The 13,115-nt window shown below is 40.9% G+C and overlaps 1 protein-coding gene and 1 long non-coding RNA gene across 2 annotated transcripts; both read right to left on the bottom strand.

Annotated features, from left to right (window-relative positions):
* Nucleotides 1–5,967: 5,967 nt before the first annotated feature.
* Nucleotides 5,968–10,071, bottom strand: LOC129408861 (uncharacterized). The gene is made up of 7 exons (XM_055153162.1): nt 9,822–10,071; nt 9,487–9,738; nt 9,098–9,211; nt 8,987–9,002; nt 8,842–8,903; nt 8,405–8,443; nt 5,968–6,075 (listed from the first exon to the last, which is right to left on the bottom strand). The coding sequence occupies exons 1-7, from the start codon at nt 10,069–10,071 to the stop codon at nt 5,990–5,992; spliced, it is 819 nt and encodes a 272-aa protein (XP_055009137.1). The 3' UTR covers nt 5,968–5,989.
* Nucleotides 10,072–10,255: 184 nt separating this feature from the next.
* On the bottom strand, nt 10,256–11,303 carry LOC129408863 (uncharacterized). The gene is made up of 4 exons (XR_008632123.1): nt 11,183–11,303; nt 11,069–11,101; nt 10,492–10,762; nt 10,256–10,393 (listed from the first exon to the last, which is right to left on the bottom strand). It is a non-coding gene; the product is annotated as an uncharacterized LOC129408863 (long non-coding RNA).
* Nucleotides 11,304–13,115: the final 1,812 nt, after the last annotated feature.

Raw genomic sequence — 13,115 nt, 5'->3', positions numbered from 1 at the left:
GTTTTGGTCGTTTTTAAGCAGATTTTCTGTATTTTACCGAAACAAATGACAGTTTATGTTTCTCTTTACTGTTACAGGATCAGATTGGTCAAAAAAAGAGACACCTGAGACATTTCTTGTATTAAACTTGGACAAATCAGTGGCTTGTATAAATCTGCTGGGACAAGGGACACAGGCTCAAAACTGGGACTGTCCCGGGTAAATCCAGCACATGGATCCCGAGTTTTGAACTTCTGGTCATCAGGCAATGCAATCTTTTGAACCATATCACTTTTTTGTCGTCGCTCTACGTACAAAATGTTCTCTGCAAACTCGGGATGATTTCTTAGGCAGACAAATGTTTCCTTTTTGGTTCTTCCTGTGGATCAATCCTGCCCATAGAAACAGTTTGAATGGAGGTTTGAGTCACACACATCTGATTCACTTTTGCATTTATGGAGTTCGCAAACTTTCCAAAGCCCATTTCTCGAGCCGTTTTCCGCTGTTAGGATCCAACAACCACACAATGACGATGTCCAAATCCCAAAACTAAAATACAACAATATCAGAACCAAAACAAAAGTGATATGGTTCAAAAGACTTGAAAATATTGACTTTGACAACAGACACATCCCACTGGGAAAACAAACATGGAGGTTTGATGTTCACTTTTTCGGAGGATCCTTCCCAGCATGAATTGCATGATGACTGGAAGTCTGAGATTCATGATGCACGTATTGACGAGACTCTGAGTCTGATGTGTAGGTTGGATGAATGCACCTTGGCCGTTCAGACCGAAGTCACATGTCCAAAGATCGAATATGTATCAGTTTTAGGAGCACATATCAAAGTGTCCTGGGTCACATCTGAAAAAATCATCATTAAAAGATCAGAAACAGGAGCATAGGGGCCAAAAATCAGCTTTGAGAACTTCAGGCTGGAGTCTGAACGTAGCCATGTTGATCTAAAGATGTTACGTGTTACAGTTAATGTCCCAGAGAAGTAAAAACTCCCTCTTTAGGAAGTTGTGGTGGTTCCACGACCTTCAGATCCTTTTTTAAAGCACATGACATTAGCCCTGTACAGAAACAGCAGAGGTAAAACTGCACTACTGGGCAAACCAAAAAACACTCCAGAAACCAGAACCACGCATCGTGTTTGTGGGCTGAGTAAATTTGAGTCGAAGAATCCGAGTACAGACAGATGCGGGATCATTCGGAACAGCAGGGCGCACAAAATGAGCACGATGGTTTTGAAAGCTCTCATTTTTGATTGGCTTATGTGGACTCTCTCCCCTGGCGGCGGACGAAGCAGAACGTACAGGACGGCGAAGTTGCAAAACATGACCACGGCGATGGAAAACCCCAAGCAGAAAAGCTGGATCACGTATTCAAAGTCGTGAAAGAATTTGACGATGAACAGAAACCACACGCAGCCAATCAGACTGTTCCTGAGTCTAGTCCCGCCCCTTTCTTTGAGACGCATGTACACGATTGGATGAACCACGGCGACGTAGCGATCGAGGCAAGTTAAAATATGGAAGTACACTTGTCCGTACGTGGTGTTGGCGTAAACTTCCAGCGCTGTGAAAATCATCAGAATCTGGGTTTGGACGAAGCCGTAGAGATACACGGCACACGCCACAACGCCGACCATCTCCATAGTGACCATGTGGTACGTAAAAACATCCAGGTGCGAGTTCTGTTTTTGCCAACACCTGCGCTGAAGTCCGAGGAACCAGACGCCGAGGCAGAAGGGCAGAAGAACGGCGACGTCGGTGACGGAGAAGGACATCAAGATGGTGTAACTGGAGGGGAACAGGAAACAGGAAGAGGAGTCGGTGAAGTTCGGGGATTGTACAGGAAGGAAGGAGGTGGAGTTGGAGACGTTGGAAAACATCGCTGAGGAGACAAAAACACAGAAATGAGTTGGAGTTTGGAGCTCTCATCATTACAGTCATGTTAAAGATCACGTATTGCCTGCTCTGTAGTCCCAACGTACGACACCTGTGGATCTTTCTGTTATTATTTACACATTTTAATTCACAATATTCACCTAAAATAATTTAATTCAAGAAACAGTTCACAGACTTCCGCTTTAGAAAGATGAAGGGAGCTGACATAACATAACACGTAAAACGCCGTAAACACCATCATGAACAGGTTAGGTCAGGTCGCTGTATTTGTACCCGTAGGTAAATTTGTTTTGCAGATTTGAGAGGCAGGTTCCACATTTCACATTTCATTCATCCGCATTATGTGTAAAAAGAACGTATAAAAACACAATTACAAAATAAAGTGTTACAGAGTTCGTTAATAATTTTCGCATGACGAGAAGAACGTTTGTGTACATTTGTGAGCGCCTACTTGTGCCACTCTCGCGGGAGGAAACACATCTTCAGCGGCTTATTTCCGTGAGCAAACGCGTCGGCGTTGGGCTGTATTGGCTTAACAGGTGCTTGTTACTGCACAATAGTCGAGTTTCAGCTGACGTCATTGTTATTAAAAGCCCGTTGCTGCTGGGAAATATTTTGGTCGGAGGCAGAAACACGGTAGCGTCAAACACAGTGTGTAACCTCGCGTATTTATCCCGATAATGGTAAATTCCTGCTGCATTATCGGATGCACAAATAGAAGCACAGAAGAAGGAAAAGGTTTTTTTCGTATTCTGAGTGAAAAGAACCGCTAACGGTGAATTAAACGACTTTCAAACATCCGCAGAGCAAACGTAGAAGATCCTAACAAACCGTGGACTCCAACAAGTTCAACAACACATCGAGACTCTTGGAGGTTTTCATCTTTTCTGCTGTGAATGGCCCAGGAGTTTCCACCAAGTCATTGTGGATATCGCCCAAGTGAATATTTGTCCAGGTAGTTGGCGATTCTGACCAGAAATTTGTTTTGGTCCAGGCTCTGTCGGGGTTGAAAAGGGTGATTTGTCGTCCGTCGATGTTTATGATCAATTTCTGGTCAAATGGTCTTGGGTCCTCTGCCGTTAGAGTGGATAAATAACCAGGATCAATACCCTTTACGTGCTTTCTCGCTCCGTCCGTCATGTTGAATTAGTGTTTCTTACCGCTGACCAAAATAATTCCCAGCATGCAACGCGCGCTTTTGTCAACAATGAAACTCGCCTATAGCCGACCTATGTGTAGGTCAGATGAATGCGTCTTGTCCGCTCAGACTGAAGGTCGCATGTCAAAAGATCAGATATGTATCAGTTTCAGGAGCACATATCCAAGTGTCCTGGGTCACATTTGAAAAAATCGGATCTGTGTGGTTCAGACTGTTAAAAGATCAGATACAGGAACATAGAGGCCAAAAAATCGGATTTGGGTCACTTCAGGCTGCAGACTGAACGCAGCCTTAGACGCCTGTAAAAGATAAACCACTGTCCATTTATTAGTGCACAGTTAGGCTTCAAAATGACACTTTTACACTGGTAACGGGCATTTAATTCATCAAATGTTATATATTCAGCCCAGTATGGATAATTCAGAAATCCCTTGGCGAGAATTTGAACATTTCGACTCACCTCTGTGTGTCCGGTCTCTTCCTCGTGCTCTCGGCTGTCGTTGCGCTCTCGCTTCTTTTATAACAGACTTACAGTTTGCGTTGCCAGGTATTAGTTTGTTTAGCATAAATCAGCTAAAAAGCACAATACAGATCTAATTTAAACGTGTCCTATGATATTTTATACACAGGATTTCAATAGGCAAATGGGACGTTCGTGGTCTGTTTTTCTTCTTTCACGGTGGAGTGGACCAGATCTAAACCTCATTCAAATACGACAGAGCCATGATACTGGATCTTCTCATCTCTCAGTCAAATCATCGCCCTAAAAACTCACAACGGGCCGAGTGAGACAGAAAGAAATTTGACGATGTGTGTTTTATTCCAGTGTTTGGGTTACACGGGGTTTCTGGGTCTGTTGTCTTTGCTTCGTGTTGACATGATCAGCGGACACACAGAAGCAAAGGTTTCAGGAGGAGGTAATCTGAACTGGACTGAAGTTACCTTTGTCAAAAAAAAATAAAAATAAAAAAGTGTAAGTGCAAGTAATGACCACCAGATGTCGCCACAGTGTACAGTAATATCAGCTCATCCACTGTTCATTCATCTGCATCTAAATAAGACAACAGAAACAGAAAAGAAGCACCTAATGACATCATGCAGTGTGGAAGCATTTTGAACTCTCAGTGTGTGAAAAANTCAAACCTGGAATTGCAAATCTCCAACAGAAGGTAAAAGGAGCTGTTCACTTGATGCATCCATTTTGACAGTGTTAAATGTTTCGTGTGTCAGCTGCTGCCCCCTGCTGGTGGAGAGAGGGAGTTACTCCTGTGTCAAGTGTGTGTTTTATTTGTGGATCTGTCTGGATTTGTGCATTTTGTGTAAATAATGTCTCAAAACACGTCATAGCGGAAATATGTGAATTCTTTAATTGGTGAACCACAAACACAAATCACATTTTACAAATATGTAAAATTTGTAAAGAATACAGTTTATTAAATTTGCATTTGTGATATCAAACATGCGCACAAAACAAAGACTATTTGTAGATCATCCTCTGTGCATTTATGAAAATCAATTAGACAAAAATAACCTCATATATTTAGACTTAATACACTGTACAAACTCACTCCAAACTTTAAATGTGGATTTCTCCAGAATTATTGGTTCTATCAACACGAAGTAAAAACTGTAGTGACAGTCATTGTTAAATTGAAACCCAAAACACATGAGGACAATGTAGAACAGCATTATATCTCTTCTCCTCACAGAATCCAATATTTCAGACACAAAATAAATAAATCTGTGATAAAGGGCATCCTGACCGAGCCTCTAGACCAGGAAGTCAACTCAACTCACAGAGGCATTAAAAATGGGACTTAAGTCGTGGACAAACTAAATATTTATTGAAATATTGAAAAATCTCAACAACATCTGCATGTTTTCTTTTCTTTCAAGATCTGGAATGTTAAACCTTTTCTTATTAACATAAATATTTAATAATATTTTGTTAAACATTGAATCCAAAACAAACAGAATATAAAATAACACAATTTTAAATAAATAAAGTCTCTAGAGTCTGTAGCCAACGAGCAGCTCTGATACATATTTAAAATAATACACATGATACATATGATCTTGTGGGCCAAATATAATTATACCTTGGGCCAAATTTGTCCCCCGGGCCTGAGTTTGACTGTCTGCTCTTGACAACTTTTTGATAAAAAAATGTAGCTCAATTTTTTTACTTGTGGGTCTGTAAAAAAAAAAAAAAAAAAAAAAAAAAAAAATGCTCCCATCTTAAAATATTTTGTCCACATTTCAAAAATATATACATAAAAAAAGAAACAGTAAATTGCTAAAAACACATTTATTAAAGAATGTAAAAAATTAAACATGAACCATCTGTAGTTCTGTACATTGACACAAATATAGAACATTTTTGTCAGATTATAGAAAAAATAATGAAATAAATCTACATAACAAACACAAATCATTTAATCATTGAATCTTTGCTGTTTCTCCTTATGACTTTATATATACAGTATTTTACTATATTTAACTTTTACACATTTGTAAGTATGCAACGTCACCTTTAAGCACATTTAACAACAACATATGAAATATATATATATATATATATAATTAGATATATAGTTAAAGAAAAAGAAATAAATGTGTAACATTTTTAAAAACACATGAGTTATACATTGTCCATAACTGTTCTTTAAGTATCAGGATATTGATCTGAGAGTAACGCTGTCGTCCAAGGTGGTTTTTGCTGTTAAGAAAGAAGGACAAAATAACGTAAAATTCCAAATAATTTTAATTCCCTGAAACTGTTTCCACTTCACTTGCAGAAGGAGAAATCCCACAATTCTGGGTTTGTTTACAGGTTTACTTATTGATAAAAACCAAGGGCCTTATATATATTATTTCTTATTTATGTGATTTTTTTTTTTTTTTGTTTATTCAGAGCCTAGTATTATTAAACTCACTTAGCTTTGGACCTTTAAGAGTTTACCTGTACCTGAAGAGTGTGGATTAACGTCACATAAAACACCTTGTGCGCTGTTGTTCCTCTCTGAAATTATATATTTAAAAAATGTAAGTTTTAGTTAGAAAAAGTTTAAAATAAACATAAATCCAGAATAGACACAACAAACTCACCTCTCATATTTTTTATTCAAGCATGGAATAAGTAACATCTGTAAAATAAAACAAATAGTTTTATGGACAAAGGAAAAGTGTCAAGAGTATTTTAATATCAAGAGTGTGTTTAACATAATAATGGCAAACATCTAATAGCTCAGTGTTCCAACTCCACAAACAGCAACTGCATCACAACTAGAAAGTGATGAGGTACAACACAAATGCTACGGCAAAGAGGAGCCAGGACGCCAGGTCAGAGGGGAGTTGACACCAACTCCCCAACCAGAGATTGGGTACGTAGCCCCAATAAGTATCACGCTGAGCGAGGCAGCGACTGACCTGAAAGATAAGATCAAGGCCCAAATGAATGCAAGGCAACCCGACACAGTTACAGAGGCTAGTGAAGTCCATCTGAAAAGTCTCCTAGAAGATGTGAATGCAGCACTGAGAGCGATCCCTACCACAACAATCACTGAAACCAATGAGCTGATCTACACTTCAGCAGCAGTGATCCAAGAGGTGCTGGACTATAAGAGCAACCATGGGAGCCATGAGATGTGTTATCCACCATGGAAAAGATGGTTAGAGGCAAAAATCAAGGAGGCATGGAGAGAAGTGAGCCAACTGTCAGAGGCCCAGAAAGGTGCAATGAAAAAACAAGTATCCAAGAGGTACAACCAGACGCCCATACCTGAAGCACTCGAAACTGCCAAACAAAAGCTCCAAGAGGTACACACGAGATAACGAAGCCAGAGGAATAAACCAGCTGTTCGCAACACAACCGGCAATAGTGTACGCACAGTGGCAGGGTAATAACACCAGAGCAGACCCACCAAGGCTGGAGACGTAAGGTCTTGAAAAGGCACATGGGAGAGGGAGGCATCACATAACACTGATGCACAGTGGCTGGTGGATCTGAGAGAAGACCACAGCAACCTCCCAGAACAGAATCCAGTCACCATCACTGTGGCAGACATCCAGGAAAGAGTCTCAGGTATGAAAAACTGGACCAGGCCCTGACATGATCCACACATATTGGCTACAGACGCTCACTGCTCTCCACAAGCGTCTGGCAGCACAAATGAACCAGCTGCTAAAGGATGGAACTCACCCTGAATGGCAAACCCAAGGGCGTATGATCCTGATCCTGAAGGATCCCTCAAAAGGTGCCGTCCCATCCAACTGTCGGCCAATAACCTGTCTCTCCACAACATGGAAGCTCATGTCAGGCATCATCGTGGCTAAGATAAGTGATACATGGATCAATACATGAGCGCAGCACAGAAGAGCATCAGCAAAAACACCAGGGGAGCCAAGCACCAACTTCTGGTGACCGAACAGTCACCTGTGACTGCAGAAACTGTCAGACCAACCTGTGCACTGCCTGGATTGATTAGAAGAAAGCCTCTGACTCAATGCCACACACATGGATCACTGAGTGCTTCGAGCTGTACAATATCATCTCAGGACATCTCAGTCTTGAAAAGTGCAGTGCTGGGAAGAGCAAAGATACTGCGCAGAACTCTCAAGCTCCCAGGCCTCTGGTAGAGGACTCGAGCTGGATGAGGGTGAGAGACCAACCACCATGGAAGGTGAGAAATACACACACACACACATATATAATTTCCAAGGTCCAGATATTATTGTTTCTGTTCAGACGAATTGAAGAATACAAATTTGAGGTTAGAAAATCTATCAGAATCTCAAATGACATAAAACACATGTGTAATTTTTTTTTTTAAACCAGGCTCTGATATCACTCACAGATTTGGACCTTTAAAGGTCCGTTTAGATGACGGCATCAAGGCGTCCACTTTATATGTAAAGTCTATGTGGACGTTTGTCACGCTGCAGCTGTCGAGTCGATTTTCTCAGCTGATGGTTTTAATAAAAACACAAAAGCCACTTTCTCAGTCTGGTCTGTCATTATTCCAGGAAAGGACCCGGACCGGGAACTTGTTTCCAGGCCAACAGACGCCCTGGACAATGAAGTATTTTTCTCCAGTTCGTCCCCGGCGTCCAAGACGTGTGTCAGGGGAGTCTAAACTCAAATTCAAAGGCTCCAACTAGAGGTGTTTCGGGCGTTTTTTGAGGCTCTGGTCTAAACAGACCTTAAGAGTTCTGTACCTGAAGAGTGTGGATTAACATCACAAAAAAACAGCTCTTACCTTGTGCGCTGTTGTTCCTCTCTGAAATTATATATAAACATTTTAATTATAAATTAGAAAATATATATTAATACAGAGTAGGGACAAACTCACCTCTCTTATTTTTAAATTCAATCATGGCATAAGTAACATCTGTAAAATAAAACAAATAGTTTTATGGACAAAGGAAAAGTAAAACTCTCCTCTACACTTTTTATTTTAGTATCAAGAGTGTGTTTAGTGGTGTGGGACATTAAACATTTTAAATGTGATTTCTGCTCGATGAAAACAGGTTTCCTTATGTTCCATTGAGTTGTATAGACTCTTTAAAGTCCTGTGTCACCAGAATGTTCCAAATTCTGAAATGGAGGCGACTGGAAGTGAAGCAGACATTTTATATTTTCAATGATTAAGTGATTGAGGCGTCATTTACACCAACTCCACTGACCTGCCTGTTCAAGGAAATCAGATGACTCACTGTACAGATAAGTCCACAGAAACAACATTCAACTCATTCACTTCACTCTGTTTCTTCTACACTAATAAATTACCATTTGGAGGGGAGGCGTGGTCATTGTTGGTCACATGATCTTCAGCAGAGCTCTGATTGGTCCTGCACAAATAGTCAATGATCACACAAATTAAAGTGTCTTATAAATATTTAGCAAGAAATCAAACACACAAAGAACAGCCAACCTTGGAAAGCACAGCTCTGTAAATAAAGAGAAAACATTTGTGAATAAAAGTGAAACTAACCAATAATATAAATACAGTATATATATTAGTATATATAGTCTCATGTGTCACCTTTAGTCTTTAGAAAACGCCACAGAAGCAGCAGTGTTATGAGTAAAACCAGCGCACACACAGGTCCAACCACCCACATCACGGAAAGAGAAGAGGACTCGCCTCTGGGTGCACCTGTGGTCACAAGAGACATTTGACTTTATTTTTGACTTTGTTTGACTTTTATCTTTGTCCATCTTGAAGAAAAGTTCCACAGGCTTCAGTGAGTCAGAGTTTAGTGAGTGTCAGAGGTGAGGGACATGGACATGTCTCCAGAGAACAGCGGAGACCAGGGGGGCTCCACAGAGAGAGAGGGCGCTCTGGGGTCTGGGCACACACATGACCACACAAAAGAACATGTACTGCACATACACATGGAAGTAGAAGACACATGTTAGAGTCAAACTGACCAGTGCTTATGAGTGTGAACTTGGGGCTGTGCTCAGTGAAGTCGGGAGACTCTCCTCTGCTGGCTCTGCACTGGTACTCCCCTCCCTCTGACACTGAGACCTGTGCCTCAGATGAAGACTGGTTAAAGAGCTGCTCATTTCTGCTCCACTCATATTTCCACCCAGAGGAAAGTGGAGAGACAGAGCAGAGCAGCACCACACTGCCCCCTGTCTGCACCTCTGAGAGTCGACGCACTGTGACCTGAGCTCTGCCTGTAGAATACATCATTAAAACATGAAGTTCACACATTCAGAACATGGAGGACAAAGCCACACTACAGTGACTGTGCACATACTGAGTACAGAGACAGAGGTGGTGCTCCACACAGTGGTGAGGTGTGGGCCTCTCTGGGCTCTGCAGCTGTAGGCTCCTGTGTCAGACTCAGTCACTCTGGACACTGTGTATTCTCTGGTTGTTGGAGGTGGGTTCAGTCTGCTCCTGCTCCACTCATAGGTCCACTGTGTGTCTGCTCCCTCCACCTCACAGCTGAGAGTCAGACTCTCTCCCACAAATAACACAGGCCAGTTTGGAAAACACTGTTTCATCTGGAAATAAAGAAATGTTTCAAATACAGAAGGAGACACTGATCTGAGCACAGGGACAGAGAAAGACTCACCAGTTTGTTTGACAGTGACTGCAGAACTTTGAGATGTGATGATGAACCCGTCCTATCCTCTACATCTGTACTCTCCTCCTCTGGAGACACTGACACTCTGTGAGGTCTGATGTTTTCAGTTTGATCATAAATATCTCTGTAGAACCATGTGTATGTCCCTGTAAACTCCTCTATGTCACAGCTCAGAGTCACACTGCCCCCTACTGGGATAACTGAGGACGATGGTCTCACAGTGACAGTTCGTTGTTTTTCTACAAAGAAGGAAAAAAGATGGTGAAATGTTCAGACATAAATCCATAAAAGAATATAACTGCAGACCAGAGTAAATGTGGTGGTGTTAAATACTGACGTGTTACTGAGAGTCTCCAGGTGTTTGACTGTTGTTCCTCACTGACCCCACAGGAGTACAGACCCTCATCTGATTCTGACACTGGAGAAATCCATCAGATCTGCAAAGTTTGATTGTTGGTGCAGCTCATGTCGTGAGTCCTTTTGTACAAGTGTCCCATCTTTGTAAAACTTCAGTTGTTTTTCACCATGAGCTGAGCACTTCATATACACTGTGTCCTCCAGATACACAGACTGTTGAGGAACATGTAGAGTGACTCTGTCTCCTGTAACTTAACAAAGGAGAGGCAGAGTATGACCAGACTGATGGAAAAAGATCTATATTTTATGATGGTCCACAACTCTAGAGACAGATCAGAGGAGACAGGCTGCTGGGACTTTACATTTACATTAAAACAATGGCTTCAGTTGGTTTTCTTTTATGAGCATATTGTTCTAACAAGTCCAAGGTTATTTTTGGGTCCATAACATAACGATAGCTGGAGTGTTCGAATGAATAAATTAGACAAGTCAACAGAAGCAGGAAATGAATGAAGAAGAGTGTAGCTGCCAAGTCCACATGAAACTGAGTTCATTACCTGTTGTGTGTTTGCAGACGGCGACACAAAACACTGAAATAAAAACATGAATCTACCTTAATGTAGTGATCCAGGTCTAAAGGCTTTAATGGAGACTGACAGTGTAGTACTCACAGATGGAGCGCAGAGTCCAGAGAAGAGAGGCTCCCATCCTCACAGTCTGAACACACTCAAACTAAACACAACACTATACACTCTTCTGACAGAGGGGTGGGGTTATGCACTTCATGATCGTAAAGTAGACTGAATGTGTCACTGTTTTATGTCTGTCATTGTGTTTCCTTCCTTTTCACACTCACCACAGCAGAATACGCTCCAAAAAAAGGAAACAAATACAAAGTTGTAAACATCATCAAAACATCATCTTCTGTTTAGTTGTAATGTTGAGGTGGTGACATGTTTTCTATGCACAGACCTGAACTTACATGACTTGAGTTGTTTTAAAGCTCATAGTTCAGCAGAGTCACCATCAATACATCGAAGGTAAATGTGAACCACACGAGGGAGACGACACCCAAACTCTGTCACTTTAAAAGATACAAATAACAAATGATTTCAATGTTATAATTTCTCATCCATCCATTTTCTCCCAATTATCCGGGTTATGGAGGCAGCAGTCAACAAGGCCCAGTAGGACTCCTTCTTCAGCCTGACGGCTTCCCTTAGTTCCGGTGTCCACCATCGGGTTCGTTGTTTGCCACCGTGACAGGCACCACAGACCACCACAGCTGCAAGCAGCTGCATCGACAATAGAGCCCGAGAACAAAGCCCACTCAGACTCCATGTCAAAATCCCTCTGACAGAGGCTCTGAGAGACGTTCCCAACATATATATATATATATATATATATATATATATATATATATATATATATATATATATATATATATATAGCCACAGCTGATTTTCCCTGAAGCCCTGAAGAGACACTGCACATCGAAAGGTCAGGAGTCTCCAACTTGCAGCTCAGGAGCCACCAGTAACTCTCCACTCCCTTCCAAGTAGTTCACAAAAGGATTTCTGAATTCTGTGTATTGTGGATAATAAGTAAAATGTTGTTAATTACCATTGTAAATGTATTATTTTGATGCTGAACTTGGTGCACTGATAAATGGACAATGGTTTATGTTTCATGAGCATCGAACTGTTCCTCATCTAAGGCAGTGACTCTTTTATTTACTCAGTTTCTTTGTGACTGCTGAAATTGGTGCCACCTAGTGCCTCCGCTTAACTTCATTTATCTCCACGATTAGGTCAGGAATCAGAATACACTAGACGATTTGCAAGAACCCTGGAAGTGCGAGTTCGGGGGAAGAGACAGACATTCTGTGTTGGCAACGATTCCCGAGATCGAGGATTTGAATTGGTTTATTTTACTTTTATTGGTTTATAAATCTCTTTAATGATCTTAGTCCTGTTTATTTATCTGATCTGCTTTTATCACATGAGCCTCTTGGACTCTCAGGTCCTCAGGTCTCATCTTTTAACTGTCCCAAGAGTCCAAACTAAAACTCACGGTGAGGCGCCTTTTAGCTTTCACGGCTTCCGTTTGTGGAACAGTCGACCTGAGGATCTGAGGTCTGCTGTGAGTGTTCAGATTTTTAAAACTAAACTCAAAACATATCTTTTTTATTTAGCTTTTAATTGAAACTTTTACCTGTTTTAACTTAAATTATCATTATTATTGTTATTATTACAGTTGTTTTAAATTAAATTTCATTACTATTTTACTTAGTCTCCATCTGATCTGAACTCTCCATTTTCATTTTGACTATAACTTTTGAGAGCTTTATGTTTCTGTTTTATGTTTCTGTTTAAATTGTTGTATACATGGGGAGGGGGAGAGTTGTTTTTGTAATTTTTCTGTTGCATGTGAATCTCTTTGTGCTACATTTCAAATGTATAAATGTCCCATACAAATAAAGTTTGATTGATTGATTGATAGCAGCGCATTACATACAAAGTGCCCACCTACTGTCGAGCGAACAAATCCTAAAGCTGTGAGGTCAAACTGTTTCCACCAAGTGAAACCGTCTGATGAATCAGG

The sequence above is a fragment of the Boleophthalmus pectinirostris genome, unplaced genomic scaffold (genome assembly GCF_026225935.1).
Source record: "Boleophthalmus pectinirostris isolate CB_2022bp ecotype Guang Dong unplaced genomic scaffold, ASM2622593v1 HiC_scaffold_1756, whole genome shotgun sequence".
In the NCBI taxonomy this organism is placed as follows: Eukaryota; Metazoa; Chordata; class Actinopteri; order Gobiiformes; family Gobiidae; genus Boleophthalmus; species Boleophthalmus pectinirostris.
This window is presented reverse-complemented; position numbering and strand designations above follow the sequence as displayed.

Coding starts and splice junctions, on each gene's coding strand:
- LOC129408861 (XM_055153162.1), bottom strand. CDS start 10,071: ATGAAACAGTGTTTTCCAAACTGGCCTGTGTTATTTGTGGGAGAGAGT. Junction 9,739..9,821: donor CACCTCTGTCTCTGTACTCA/GTATGTGCACAG, acceptor TGTATTCTACAG/GCAGAGCTCAGGTCACAGTG. Junction 9,212..9,486: donor GTTCACACTCATAAGCACTG/GTCAGTTTGACT, acceptor TTGTGACCACAG/GTGCACCCAGAGGCGAGTCC.